This window comes from Microtus oregoni, unplaced genomic scaffold (genome assembly GCF_018167655.1).
Source record: "Microtus oregoni isolate MIOR12 unplaced genomic scaffold, Mior012 000110F_ref0000174, whole genome shotgun sequence".
Classification (NCBI taxonomy): Eukaryota; Metazoa; Chordata; class Mammalia; order Rodentia; family Cricetidae; genus Microtus; species Microtus oregoni.
Window position 1 is genome coordinate 2,710,908 of NW_024544728.1, and position 15,671 is coordinate 2,726,578.

The 15,671-nt window shown below is 42.4% G+C and overlaps 1 protein-coding gene across 1 annotated transcript in view; it reads right to left on the reverse strand.

Moving 5' to 3' along the window:
- LOC121443641 (multiple epidermal growth factor-like domains protein 10) overlaps positions 1 to 15,671 on the reverse strand; it is a 152,435-nt gene that overhangs the window by 85,922 nt on the left and 50,842 nt on the right. Inside the window, exons 3-4 of the mRNA XM_041645466.1 lie at positions 13,513 to 13,614; positions 11,635 to 11,735 (exon numbers count right to left, since the gene is read on the reverse strand). Of these exons, the coding sequence (XP_041501400.1) occupies positions 11,635 to 11,735; positions 13,513 to 13,614 (203 nt within the window). The remainder of the gene's footprint in view (positions 1 to 11,634; positions 11,736 to 13,512; positions 13,615 to 15,671) is intronic.

A 15,671-nucleotide genomic window follows, 5' to 3' on the forward strand; every position in this document is an offset into this window, starting at 1 on the left:
ACCATCAGTGAAGTGGCAGAGATGGGACTAACAGGGGCTTGTAACAGGTGATTTAGGGACCATGATGATTAATTGGGACAATTGATATCTCCATGACATCTCTCCAAGAGATCAAAAATCCCTTAGGATGCTGGATAATTGCAGGGACAGAAAATAGGGTGCACACAGGCCCCCCACTGCAATCCTGGGTCACCCATTGACTACCCAAGTTTTCTCTCATCCCAGACTTAGCCTGAGACTCTTTATAAACACCACGTTCCAGACAGCTGCTTCCAAAAGAAGCACCTATTCTCCTGAAAAGGAGCATTTTTGTTAATTCCAGTCTAATATAACTTAATATCCAAAGACAAAAGAAGAGGCTGGGGGCGTGGGAGAGAGAATTATGTGTCACATGACAAAAGGCCTCATGTGGCTCTTCAAAGTACAATACATATGTCTTTCGGAAGGAAATGAATCCTGACTAAGTAAGCTGCAGATGCTCACAGCCCTTGCTGCAATATTTCAGTTTAAAGCCCATTGCCTATTTTATTTTGCTTCACAAAAAATATGGTTTTATTTTTTCCACTCAAAGTAAGAACTATTTTTTATCTTAGAAACACAAAAATTTCTATTTAGGTTCTGTAAAAAGAAAAGAAAACTGATTCATCATAAAAAAAACATACACTTTAGAAAGTACTAAACAATTTAAAAATATATATTCTGATTTTTTGTTTTCTTTTTAAAAATGACATTTAAACTAGAGAAGAGGTCGTGCCTTCGGAGTTATTTTCTCATACAAACGCCAACAACAGTTCTAGCTGCCCGTTGGCCAGTTCAGTTGTACATCGAGTTGGCCAAGTTAAAATCAGCTGTGAATATTTCTTCACTGCTCTGGTAATCAATTGTCACACTACTCTCTGCTGAAAACAGGAAATCATATAGAGAGCCGTGTGTGGGAGCTGGGGCTTTTTATTTACGGTTCCCAGGTTCTCTTAACAAGTGCCAAAGACAAGAGGGCACATCCATGGGAACTGATCCTCCAGAGCTGGCCTGCAAGCTAAGGGGGGAGGGCAGGGCTCAGGCCTTTCCCTTCTGCAGTCCCAGCAAGCCTGAGAGTCCCCCGTTAGAGTTTTAACTCAAGTTAACCTTTGACTTCCATTGAACGAGGATAGGCTAGCTGCTCTTTAGTTTCCCTCAGAGGAAAGCATCCTCAGAAGTGCCCCTTCCTTTGCAGCAGCACCCAGCAGGGAAAACCAGGGCATCTGGAGCAGAGAAAATGGGAAGTGAACTGGGAAGGGAGTCCTGTCCTGGACATTTCCTCGGTGAGTCTGCTGCAGGTTGCCAGGCTTACAGTGGTATGCGCTCTGTCATCAGCCAAAAGGAAGCCAAAGACAACATCTGAATGATGTGTGTCTGAATTTATCAGCTCCCTCCCACCAAGGGGGAGCTGCTAGCACCCCACTCGTGAGCTTGTCCAAGTCCTGTGTAACCAAATCCATAAACCATCTCCAGCTTTCTAAAGGCCAGATCCCAAAGAAGCGTTTGGAGATCATTTGTGTGTGGCAACAAGCATATTTTCATAGAATTATAATGTAGACGATGGTAAAGTCCTTAGTATACCTTTAAAGGTTTCTTTACTCCAAAATGTTCCTGAAAGAGCTACAGTACTCTGGGGATCACAGCTCTGGAATCCTTCGCATGAGTTACACACTTGTGTTTCTGCTGAACCAAGAGCTTTCCTCCCCTTACTGCCATGGGGTCATAGATCACCTCTCCCCCAAGGGGAGAGAGCGTGGGGAGGAGTACCCCTCACTAGAGGAGCAGCACACAGCCAAGGAGTTAGGAGGGGAAGCCCTATGGAAGGTTGGGGTGCACCGATGATGTGTGTCCATTAAGCAGATGAGATGAAAGGTCTTGGGGGGTCCTAGCTGTGCTTCTGTTAGCGTCAGCTCTACACATGTGGTCGTCAGTCTTTAGGTCTCCAGCTGTTACTTTCACCAGCCCCCAAACCCTCTTCATCCTCTTTCCTTTTGCATCATCCCCAGTTGTTCTAATTCGTTTTCTGTGGTTCTCTGAAAGGCAAAGTCTCTCTTTGTCTCCCATTCTGCTCCAATTTTTTAAGTCAGAAAACAAATAGATAACAGAAATAAGTTTTAAGAGATCAGCGTCACTGGTAATTTGGAAATGCAAAAGAAAGCAAGGTCCTATTTTTTTTTACCCAACATAATGAAAAACCAGTAATACTTAGTGTCAGTGTTATGGGAAGATAGGCACCCCCATGCATTACTGGGGTGAAGAGGCATGTAAGCCGTTATAACTCATCTAGATGGCAATTTGGCAGCATAGATGAAAACGCATTAGTATTTAATGTGTAGAGAAGATCATTCTTGCCATTGTCTCTCAAAACTCATTATCTTCTCCCACAGATGTCCTGGCAGCTTGATAAACCCACATTAATGAGATCTGACCATGTGATTGTAGGAGGAAACGGGACATGATCACTTCCGGCATGACCTTAGCGGTAGCTGCATTGCCATGTGATCTTCTTTTCATGCCTCTTCCACTGGCTCTTTGGAAACTAGATTGATATGTGGCGCTCGGCTGTGGTATATGGAAGTACAGACCACTCCCCCTAAAGATGGTAGATGGGAAAGGTAGAAATTATTTTGTCCCCTATTGGTTTGGCTACCTTCGGTTACCTCCTAGTTAAACTGAATCCAAAATCATGCAATATGCACCCTCTTTGCTGTGCTTTGGCTTATCATGATTGTGTGTTTCCCCCAGAGAGACCTCATGTGAAAGTCTGATCCTAATGATGTCAGTTCTAAATGATGTAGATCTTTACACTACAGGGCTTAATAGGAGGTCCTTGTGATGATCAGAGTGTGCCTCAAGGAAGATTATTTCTCTTGGGACCCTAGTTAGTTCTCCTGGGTGAAATATATATGTATATATATATTTGGTCCACAAGCATTCTCTCCACGTCATTTAACACAGCCAAGAGATTACTTACCAGGATAGAAACAATGCCATACTCTTGAACCTGCAGAACTGTGAGCTAAATAAGCCTCTTTTCTTTGTAAAGCAGCCTGGCAGGTATTTCATTACAATAACACAAAATAAACTCATATGCTTGTTGTCCCAGAAATTCTACTCAGCATAATTTGTCTTATGAATCACTCATCTCCGCAGAAAGATTTATGAAATGATGCTTATTATTTTAGCAGCTAACATTAGTACGTATCAATATATTATTCAGCCATAAAATGATTAACTCATTAGTTATATAAATTAATGACTAAACTACTAGATTTGATTTACTTATAAGAAATATATCCATGATATAATACAAATGAATGAAACAATTCAAACAAAAAGTGTTTACATGGTGTAAATCTATAAATTTGTTTTGGATTTTAAAAACAGGCAAAATATCTGTAGTACTTCACACTAAAATGGCAACATATGAGTGACTGTTTTATTTCCCTCTCATGTTTCATAAAGACAAAAAAATTACTTAACTGAGAAAAATATTTTAGCTGGGCGGTGGTGGCGCACGCCTTTAATCCCAGCATTCGGGAGGCAGAGGCAGGCTGATCTCTGGGAGTTCAAGGCCAGCCTGGTCTACAAGAGCTAGTTCCGGGACAGGCACCAAAGCTACAGAGAAACCCTGTCTCGAAAAACAAACAAACAAAAAAAAAAAAGAAAGAAAAGAAAAATATTTTAAAGACACAACAAATTATTGTCTCTGAAGTAGCTCTTTTATTTCTAGTAAACAAAATGGCCCCGTTGAGAAGGGAGGAGCCAATGGTCCATCTGCCCTCTCTCCAGTCTGCACCATGTTGCTACCTTTGAACATAGATAAAGCCCTGAAGGACATCAACAGAAGGTGATCCTTTCTTTAATCTCAAACAGAAAAGCTCAAAAGTTGAGATTTCACTTCCAAAACAGTCAAGAGTTTTCAGAATGGAAACGATATCATTTTAACATTTACAAGGCATATGTGGTCTTAGAACACAAGAAATAAAAGAGAAGAATCCATGATTGAGTCATTTATCATGGTTATTAGACAAAAAAAATTACTTGCAAGTCTCTTAAGAAGGAATTACAATATTCAAAGAACTGAGATATCCAATGTATATAATTTGAAACATAGTAGGAAGCATCTAAGGCATCTGAGATGGACCACAGTGAAGACAATGGACTTGGCATGCTCCATCAACGTAGTAGCACAGACCATGCTCCTTGGGGTTTAAAAACTTCAGCAAACAATGGTAAATGACATTTGGCCTTATGAAGAAGAAGGAAATTCCAACACGTGCTGCAACATGGATGATCCTCAAGGTTCATAACTGTGATACCCACACATTCATTAAGATGATTGTATGAAACCAGTGTATTAAACCAACCTACAGCAAAGAACCACAAAAGACAACAGCGATTTCAACGTGAGTATTGGTGTGTGTTAATAAAAATGGATTGGTATATGTTTGAGTGAATATGTAGTTAGGGACAAGAACCTGACAATTTAATCAATAGCATTCTTTATAAAAGATCAAATAGGTGACTTAAAAAAAAACATGTATTTACATGCATATATAAACACATATGCAAACAAACACACACATATTTCTACACACACACACACACACACAATTTTAACTATTTTCATTCTCTGGGCATTACTTCACTAAGATGAAGATTTTTTCCATCTCAAAAAATAGCTAGATATCAGATCAGGTAAATCCAATCCAAGGATGGATTAGGTTAGCATTCATCATGATTTATGAACAGACTAAAAATCTCAGTATCACAAATATCTTCATGTCCTAGTGACATTTTCCTGGTGAAAATTTTTCCTATTTCTTCTTATTCCCAACCAGACTCTGTCAAAAAAAAAAAAAAATAGGCTTCTACTTTACACTATCTCCTCTTCCTTCCCAACAACACTCATCTTTCTCCCAGCAGAAGCCTTGTTACTCAAAGTGTGTTCTGTGGCCCTGTGGCTTCTGTAGAGCCATGAACCTTCAGTAGAAACACATAGATGTGTGTCCAGCCCAGACCCACTGATTTAGGGTCTGCCTTTCACCATCTCCCCAGAGGGTCTGCCCACTCATTCCTGTCTCAAGCAGAGAAGGTCTCCTCACTGTGCTCCAAACACAAGAAAAACATGGTGGTGTTCTCCAGGGATTTCTCCCCAGAGCTGGCAGAATAAAGAGTATATTTCAACATCCTCTGTGGTCTCCATTGGTAGTAAACACAGAAGGAAGGCCACATCTTGAGGGACTTTTTGTGAGAATCCCCACAAAGGCTGAACTCCAGACCTACCCTGCTTTGGATTTGAAATTAAAAAGCTTCTGGGTTTTTCTGAACTTCTATTCTTATCCTCAAAACCCCCAAAGTATAAACAGAAGGAGTACCAGCCAAGGCTCCCTCACTAACTGAAAGACCGCCCCCCCCCCCCCCAAAGGTACACCTCTGCATCCACAAGCAGCTGTCCGGGCTCATTCAGACAGGATTGCCACATTTGTTATCTATCAAAACAATATCTACAAAAGTTGTTTTCAGAAACATTTTCAAAGGACAACATCAAAAGAGAAAATGTTTGCCCGTTTTAGTCACTTTGAAAGAGATGAGCATAAAAAAAAAAAAAACCCAGAATGGAATTTGTGAATTGAATAAAGTGACTTTGTTTTCTAAAGCAGAGTTGTCTATCGGCTCCTTTGATATCGCTGAGGCCATGTAACCACAATGCCACTGAGCCACTCGAGAAACACAGAATGACAGGAGCGAGGTGACTCTCCAGCTATCAGCTGCTTCGCCATTTTCTTTTGCTTGGCCAAAATAGCTCATTCCACACACAGACTATATATACAGCCCCGTCCCCCACCCCCCCAACTCACCAGCACCTCGGTCTCCTCGTCTACAATACACAGACCATACCTGGTTCACAGTGAGTGTGGGGGGATTAGGATGATGATCTGTATGCCTGGCGCAGAGTAAACACTTGGCCAAGATAACTATTCTTCTATTGTTGTTTTGAAGCCATTAAAAACTACCTAGGGCAAACGGAGAGGAGCATTGCTCTCTCGAATAAGCATGCAATCGCAGAGGCCAGCCCTTGGGTTTTATACTATAGACAATCAGTACATGTTAACTTTAATTGTACTGAACCTGACATGCCTTTCCTATGAAGAAGAAGAAGAGGAGAAAATGATTTGGGGAAAAACAAAAAACACACACACACAAAAAAAAAAACCAACAATGAATTCCTTTACATGGCAAAATAGAATACCAAATGGTCTTTAAGGACTGTGGATGTAGTTGAGTTGACAGAGTGATAGTTTAGCATCCATGCAGCCCTGGTTTTGGTACCTAACACTGTATAAACCAAATCTGCTGAGCATGGTAGCACAAGGCCTGTAATCTCAGCATTCAGAAGGTAGAGTCAGGAGAATCAGAAGTCAAGGTCATCCTAGGCTTCCTGGCAAGTTCAAGGCCAGCCTGGGATACGTGAACCCGTTTCTCCTGGAGGAGATTTTTCCAGCTATCTAAAAGAAATTTGGTTGCAAATGCAGAGGAAAGCATTTTTCTCTGCCTTCAGGGAAAGCAGGTAATCACTGATCAACTTGAACTAAGGACCGGTCCCTACTTCCTCTCCTTTCTGGGAACAGTTAAAAATGATTATCATGCTTTCTTCATCCATTCTTCCATTGAAGGGCATCTAGGTTGTTTCCAGGTTCTGGCTATTACAAATAATACTGCTATGAACATAGTTGAACAAATGCTTTTGTCATATGATAGAGCATCTCTTGGGTATATTCCCAAGAGTGGTATTGCTGGGTCCAGGGGTAGGTTGATCCCGAATTTCCTGAGAAACCGAAACACTGACTTCCACAGTGGTTGCACAAGATTGCATTCCCACCAGCAATGGATGAGGGTACCCCTTCCTCCACAGCCTCTCCAGCAAAGGCTATCCTTAGTGTTTTTGACTTTAGCCATTCTGACGGTTGTAAGATGATATCTCAAAGTCGTTTTGATTTGCATTTCCCTGATTGCTTAGGAAGTTGAGCATGACCTTAAGTGTCTTTTGGCCATTTGAACTTCTTCTGTTGAGAATTCTCTGTTCAGTTCAGTGCCCCATTTTTTATTGGGTTAATTAGCATTCTAAAGTCTAGTTTCTTGAGTTCTCTATATATTTTGGAGATCAGACCTTTGTCTGTTGCGGGGTTGGTGAAGATCTTCTCCCAGTCAGTAGGTTGCCTTTGTGTCTTAGTGACAGTGTCCTTTGCTTTACAGAAGCTTCTCAGTTTAAGTAGGTCCCATTTATTCAATGTTGCCCTTAAAGTCTGTGCTTCTGGGGTTATGGAATATATACACACTAGAGTACTACGCTGCGGTAAAAAACAATGACTTCTCGAATTTTGCATGCAAATGGATGGAAATAGAAAACACTATCCTGAATGAGGTATCCCAGACCCAAAAAGATGAACATGGGATGTACTCACTCATAATTGGTTTCTAGCCATAAATAAGGGTCACGGAGTCTACAATTGGTGAACCTAAAGAAGCTAAGTAAGAAGGTGAACCCAAGGAAAATCATATAGTTATCCTCTTGGCTAAGGGAAGTAGACAAAATTGCCGGGGAAAAAAATTGGGATCTTGGGGGTGGGGTGGGCTGGGGGTAAGGGGAGATGGGGAGAGAAAAGGTAGAAGGGAAGGTGGGGGGGACTTGGGGAAACAGGAGGATTGGGATAAAGGAAGGTTGGATAGGGGAGCACGGAAGCACAATTCTTAGTTAAGGGAGCCACTTTAGGGTGGGCAAAAGACTTGACTCTAGAGGGGCTCCCAGGAGCCCAAGCTGAGGTCCCCAGTTAGTTCCTTGGGCAGCTGAGGATAGTGAACCTGAAATGACCCTATCCTAGAGCAATACTGACGAATATCTTGCATATCATCATAGAACCTTCATCTGGTGATGGATGGAGATAGAGACAGAGACCCACATTAGAGCACTGGACTGAGCTCCCAAGGTCCCAATGAGGAGCAGAAGGAGGGAGAACATGAGCAAAGAAGTCGGGACCGCGAGGGGTGCACCCACCAACTGAGACAGTGGAGCTGATCTACTGGGAGCTCACCAAGGCCAGCTGGACTGTGACTGAAAAAGCATGGGATAAAACCAGACTCTCTGAACATGGCAAACAATGAGGGCTGATGAGACGCCAAGGACAATGGCACGGGGTTTTGATCCTACTTAATGTGCTGGCTTTGTGGGAGCCTAGCCAGTTTGGATGTTCACCTTCCTAGATATGGACAGAAGGGGGAGGACCTAGGACTTACCACAGGGCAGGGAACCCTGAGTGCTCTTTGGACTGGAGAGGGAGGGGGAAAGGAGTGGGGGGAGGGGGAGAAGGGTGGGAGGAGGAAGAGGGAAATGGGAGGCTGGGAGGAGGTGGAAACTTGTTTTTTTTCTCCTTTTCTCAATAAAAAAAAAATGACTATCATGCTATCTGCATGATCACAACAGTAGCACCAAGAACACTATCCTCTGTCTCCCTGCTGTCTCCACAGTGGTACCTAGCTAGCCCAGGGGTATAGAATGCAGACCAGTTGTTGCAGGGAAAGGCATCCTTCATCACAATCAAGAGAGAAGTCAGTTCTTTTCAGGGCATTCAACAACCAAATAAGACATCACAGCTTATAAGTGCAAACTGCCCTAAAAAAAAGCCAAATAGCTCCCAGGCTGCTGAAAGCAGACAGTAAGCTGATTAAATACATTAACATATCTAAAAGGAAAAAAAAAACAACTTTTTTTCTGCCTATAGGGACAGTAGGTAAGCTAAGAAGGCCAAGAAAAAAGATTTTAGAAGCAATTGCTAAAGGTGTCATTCACATAGCCTGGGGGACACATTATATGAGTCTAGGAGAAGAAAAGGGTTGATATTTTGCCAGCATCATTCCAGGCAAGATAAACTCATAGATTTGCAGCTGTGGTCATGAAACACTGAGTGGCACTCTCTAACTGATCCTGTTTGGGTCCATACTTCCCACACAACTAGCTGGCCTATTGGATCTCATTTCCTTCATGCAGGCATTCCAGGAAGGAAGTTATGGCCAGAGATAAGGCCTGCACAACCCCAAGCTCTGTGCAGAGTAATAGCATTGCGACTTTATTCACGAGTCCTACGATCTGGGAACAGAAGTATTCTCAGTGTGGGTTGACAATTGTGTCTGTTAGACTGAACCCTAACTAAGGGCACCAAAATCATGTCACCCACATCCTTGGAGGATGGCCAGCCCAGTCAGTAAGGCCTCCACCCTCCACTGTATTCCCAGTCTTTCTTCTGACAGCTTCTCATCAGCTGAGGCCAATGACATCAGCTGCTGATTATTCTATTTGATCACAAACATGTAATTTTCCTTATCCACCATCCTCATTCATCAAAGATATGCAAATTAGGAACAAAACTTGTCAGGGAGTGTATGCTAACGGGCATTCTCACTTTCTGATTGTGTCTATACCTCCAGATGTGCACACCTCTGGCTTAGCAATTCTACTTCTAGGAATTTGGACTTAACTGATTTAGGAAATGAATTATTTAAGTACAGGGACAGCTTGCAGAGCAGTTCATAATAGAGACAACTAAGAGATCATGTACATAGTCACACGAGTTTAATTTAGAACTATCTACAGCACAACAACGCATTGCCGGTTTCAGAGGATATTTACTGCCTGTGCAAGCCATGCACTGTGTACTTCTGTTTCTGTTTCCTTTTTGTTAATTCCATATAGTATTTTTGTTTGCCATGAGCATCTGTCAATAGATATAGTGACAGTTCTGAACCAAAGTTGGGGAGCTACTAATGTCTGCATTAAGATTTAGCTCCCCGCCCCCATTCTCTGAGCCAAGAAGGAGCATAAGGGATCTCCTAGAGGTACAGATGATGACTCTGAGGCCACCCAGCTGAGCAGTTGGTTGGCAGAGCTAGGACCGTCCCTTCAGACCCATCAGGCATCTTCGCTGCCTCCAAGATTACAGCAGACCTTTGTCTGTAGTAGTAGGAGCGGCGGGCTGCGTCCCCGGCACCCGGCTGCCAGCACGGCTAGCTTAGCTTATGCTGCGAAATAATACACCGCTTGGCCCATTTCTATCTAGCCTCTTCTAGGCTAGCTCTCGCACCTGGACTAGCCCATTTCTAATAATCTGCTGTAGCCCACGAGCTGGCTTACCAGGAATGATCTTAACCTGCGTCTGCCTGGAGTGGGAGAATCATGGCAACTCTCTCACTCAGCTTCTTTCTCCCAGCATTCTGTTCTGTCTACTCCTCCCACCTATGTTTTAACCTATGAGGGCCAAGCAGTTTCTTTATTGCTTAACCAATGAAATCAACAGATTGATATATGACACTCCCACATCATTTGTCTCTGCTCGCCTCAATATCAGTGCCTCTGCTCAGGAGTGGGAGTTGCTGTACAGCTGGGTGTTGAACCACAACGCTTGAATTAGATAGTTCTTCATGATCTCTCTTCTAAGTGACTTTTGCATAGTAATACTACGAAAGCGCCACTGTAGCAGCATCCCAAGAGATCTAGAGTCTTCAGAAAATGTTATAAACTCTAGGCTTCTCCCAAGATATCTCAGAGTCAAGTGGGGGTTCTGCGACAGGGAAGGAAAATGCCAGTAAACACGCACTTGTGCTGTGTGCCCTGGACCCATCTCTTCATCTTTCTGTGACATAGAAAAGCACACTGGCCCCTCGGAAGTTAGCTGCAGCAGGAGAACGATGCTCCTGCTCTCTTCTGTGACTTCAGCTCAGAGACTCCTAACCAAATTCCAGCTGAAATGACAGTTGACAAGGCCACATCCAGCCTTACATCATCTTCTGTACAGCTGTTTATTTATTGTGTATACAACATTCTGCCTCCATGTATGTCCGCACGCCAGAGGAGGCCGCCAGATCTCAGTACAGATGGTTGTGAGCCACCATGTGGTTGCTGGGAATTGAACTCAGGACCTCTGGAACAGCAGCCAGTGCTCTTAACCTCTGAGCCATCTCTCCAGCCCCTCATCTGAAGAGTTTTGATAGGACTTGTGTTGACTGAGTTTTCTGTCCTGCCCAGTTCCCGCAGCCATTAAGTCCCAAAGAAATCACAGAGAGGCCTACATTAATCATAAACTTATTGGCCCATTAGCTCAGGCTTCTTATTAACTAATTCTTATAACTTACATTAGCCTATAATTCTTGTCTGAGTTAGCCACGTGGCTTGGTATCTTTTTCGACAAGGCAGTCATATCTGTGTCCTCTGCATCTAGGTTACAACTGAAGACTGAAACTTTCCTATTCCCATAATTCTCATTGCCCTGCCTCTATTTCCTGCCTGGTCACCCCACCTATACTTCCTGTCTGGCTACTGGCCAATCAGCATTTATTAAACAAGTACAAGAAACAAATCTTTACAGGGCAAAACCATTGTCCCACAGCAGATTTGGGAACCAAGTTAAAGTTTTTTGCAGGATACAAGCCAAGAGCCCAACAGACAGGGCGCAAAGGGGAGCATTTCAAACATCCTATTTCCAAGGTCCCCAGCTCAGTTGCCACTCCCAGAGGCAGCACTAGACATGAAAGAACAGCATGAAGAATGGACACCTTACTTACGGACACACATGTCCTGGCTCTCATAAAATCCGGGGCAGCACTGCGATTTCCGCCTATACATAGTTTTCTCCCCATGGCGGTAGGCCGTCCGGTAACTGATTCTGTATGAAGGCAAAAGATTGCAAAATTAGCTCTGATTATCAAGCTAATAAGGAATGATCTCTGCTTTAACAAAAATAGCTATCAGCCATAATAAAGGTATAAAAAGCAAAGTGTCTCAAAACAAGAAGGATATAAAAAGAATATAGGCTTGACCAAGACTATTACAGTTCATTATTAAGATGCTAAAGAGGATTCCCAATGCCAGTCAATCCGATCTTTATTGCAAGGCATCAGAAGTGCTGTGATTTCCCTACTTCAACTACCTGGAAATAGATGCAAAGTATTGATTGATTTAATATATGATACCTGTCTAGGTATCATTCACTTATGTTTCAAAGGAAGAATTCATGAGCTTCCTTTTAAAATTCAACATAGTGTCATCCTGCTATAAAATAGAAGACTAATTTTACCATATAATTTAATGAAGCCCATTCATTCACTGATTTAAGAAATACATACATTCCTTAGCATTTAGCACATTGCAGGCACTATTTTAGGAACTAAGGAACGAATGTCAGCAAGCAAAATAATATAAAGACTTTCTATTTCTCTTCTTAGAACTTATACTTCTAGAAAGTTAAGATAGAGAATGTAAAATCTGTTTAATAAAGAAACTTATCAGCTGGACATGGTGGCACATGCCTTTAATCCCAGCACTCAGGAGGCAGAGACAGGCAGATCTCTGAGTTTGAGGCCAACCTGGTCAGGGATACACAGAGAAACCCTTTCTCAAAAAAAAAAAAAAAAAAAAAAAAAAAAAAAAAAAAAAAAAGGAAGGAAGGGAGGAAAGAAGGGGGGGAGAGGGAGGGAGGAAAGAAGGAAGATACCAAACAAATAACTAGATCATAAAATGAGAGGTACCACAATCAACCCATAATTTATGATACTATCAATACTTAACTAAGAGAAGTAAGGTACTAGAATTCCCTTCATGACAAGTACTGATGTTTTGGGCTCTGTTTTCTCATGGATTATAGATAGTCTATCTCATTTAAATACTAAATTTCAACATAAACTGAGTCAAATATCCAACCAGAAACAGACACTGAGGCATGAGTTTCTGGGTATCTGGTGATGGCCAAGGGGAAAATGTCTCCAGTTTGTGCTGGCAGACTTCTCCCGAGCATGGGGCCTGTCCTGGAGTATAGTTGACACACCCAGTATCGATACATTTAAGACAACAGATTTCCCCTGTCTCAGCAGATAGGACTTGCAAACAATTCTTGTGTGGGATGGGACTCTGTGCCCACTTCCCCATCCCTTTGCTGGGATTTCGACCAGCTTGAGCCTGCGCAGGTCTTATGTGTGTTCATTGGACTCCAAGCTTTTTTAGTATATTTTGTTTTTTCCTGTTTTGTTTGTTTGGATTTTTTAAGAGAGAGAAATAATATGAAGTTTGTAGACGGAATCTGAAGGGAAATGGGGGATGGGAAAATATGATAAAAACATGCTGTATAAAATTCTCAAAGAATAAATAATTTAAAAAAAAAATGTGTCTCTCCCAGTCAACCTCTATACAGGAGCTAGATGAGGTTTTTCTAACCAGAGGAAGAACAGTAATTGTGTCATCTGCAGCTAGACTGTAAGTTCACAAAGATAATGAACCATGTCACCCTTTTGGTGCCCCCCCCCCCCCGGAGTTGGGATCTAAGCCCTCAGCGACTGCTCTCTGGGTGGGTGCGTGGATGCACTTTCTCAAGTAGCTGGGGCCTCTGATTGTGTCAGGACTGCATTTGCACACAGGCGAGCGCACAAACAAATCCAGGCTTCCGTTACCTGTGCCGTGTGCACTTAAACCAGTTCAGGATGTCGGTGCAGCTCGTGTAGTAAATCTGATCAAAGGGATGTGGGTATGACTCCTGCACAGTCACCGAGTAGCTGAAAAGAAAAGCAACAACCAGGAATCAACATTCCTCTACTGTTACATAAGTGATGTGATCCTCACATTTAAAAAAAAAAATACAAACGAATAAACAAAAGACAGAGGCTAAATTATCATCATCTGCAGCCCCGCAGTGATTTTTCCCCTTTGGCAGTATTAAGGATTGAACTCATGCTTTGAACATTCTTGCCCAGCTCTCACACTGGCTTTTAACAGAAGATATTCATGTTTACATAGGTTTTTGATTGAACCAGCACAACGCAAAGACAAAATAAGCAATAAAATAAAAGATGAGGGCCCACGTTACACCTTGCAACAGAAATCCTTTTCCTGTCTGTGCTACGATAATGTTCCCAGACTTCAAAACATAACGCTGTGTCTCTCTGCACCTAATTCACCGCTCTCATCCCAGGCTTCCATGCACAACAGAGACCTTTCATGAAAAGTTCTCGCCTTAAATCGGCAGGCAAACTTCAAGGTTAATAAGCAGAAATACAATCCCAGCATTCAGCACCGACTACATTTCACTGATTGTTTTGAAAGCTCAGAACAATTGAAGCACTTGGCTTTCATATGCTGGTCCAGCTTCCCAGGCAGCAGAGGAGTGTACAGGACACAAAAATGAAGGCTACCATGAGCTCTTTACATCCAGTTCTGAAAATATAAACGGGCAGAGACAGTCAGCCTGAGGCAGTCACGCCAGCAGCTTGCAACCTTCTAAATGCTCTGTTCTCCTTTACAGTCCTCTAAAGCCTTCTTGGTAGAGTGGAAACATGGGATCCTGTGGCCTGGGAAAATGAAATATAATGAGCACTGGATGCTCAGTTCTATACTTGTTTGAAGCCTTTTGCATGCTCCAGCATAAAATGGATGCCTACAAGAAAATCAGGAAATTTTTCTCTTTTGAAAGGCTTGCTCCATTTGCTTTGTCTCCATTAAAATCTACACACACACACACACACACACACACACGCACAAAATGGGACAGCATCACTGACTTACTTGCAGTGAAATCAATAGTCTAAGCTCGTTAACAAGAATGTTCAACACGAGAATGGACAAGAGGAAGAAGTTCTAACTTCTAACTTGAAGTTCTAACATGAAGAATTCAGCTTAGCCAGAGGGGAGACCTGGTTGGACAGGCTGTGCAATGGCGACCGCACAGAGTTGGTCTGTAACTGGTCTGGATTGTTTTGTACACATCATTGTTTATGCACATCAAGGGGAGAGACATGGGATAATCATAGGTAGATAGATAGATAGATAGATAGATAGATAGATAGATAGATAGAGATATATATGAGAGAGCGAAATATAAGATATATATTTAATTTTTGGCATACTGCAGTGTAGTACCTAGGGATATTTAAAGATCCTCAAGAAAATTTAGGCAGAAATAGCAAGCCCTTTGAGAATATCATTGGGTTAGAAGAGGGGCAAGGCTGTAATTCTGAGAAAGCAGATGACCTTTTTCAGGTCCTCCCACTGCCCTGGGCCTTGATGCTCATATTTTAAACAGATAATCGGAGCTGATGTCTTCCCAGAATTCCTAACATACACGTAAGCGACTATCACTTTTCTGTATCATCAGAGAGGCCCTGCTCCTTCCCATAGGCACAGGTTGAAGTGCAAGCAAGCTCGCGTGGACATGAGGTGACTCATTTTGTGCAAAGCAAAAGACCTCTGCTAAAATATCAGTGCTCTCAAAATGACAGGTCACATAAGCTCCTAATATTTTCTACAGCTTCCAGCAGCACATTGAGGTTCACAGGGGTGCAAGTGCTGAGAGTTCCTTGCCGGTCCGTCTGCTCTCCTAGCCAGTTGCTTGCAAATAACTGAAGCTACATTATTATGTCTCTGCCCCATTTTTCTGGAGACAGACCTATGCCATAGCTATGGACCTGCATCCCCTATAAGAAAAATGAAGCCACTTCCCACATGTGCTTTGGAATAAAAAGGAAAAAACAAAGCAAAGCAAATCCTTGCTTTAACAGGCTCTACAATATGGATTTTGTTGAACTAAATTAGTTTGTTGGAATTTGACCTGACACAG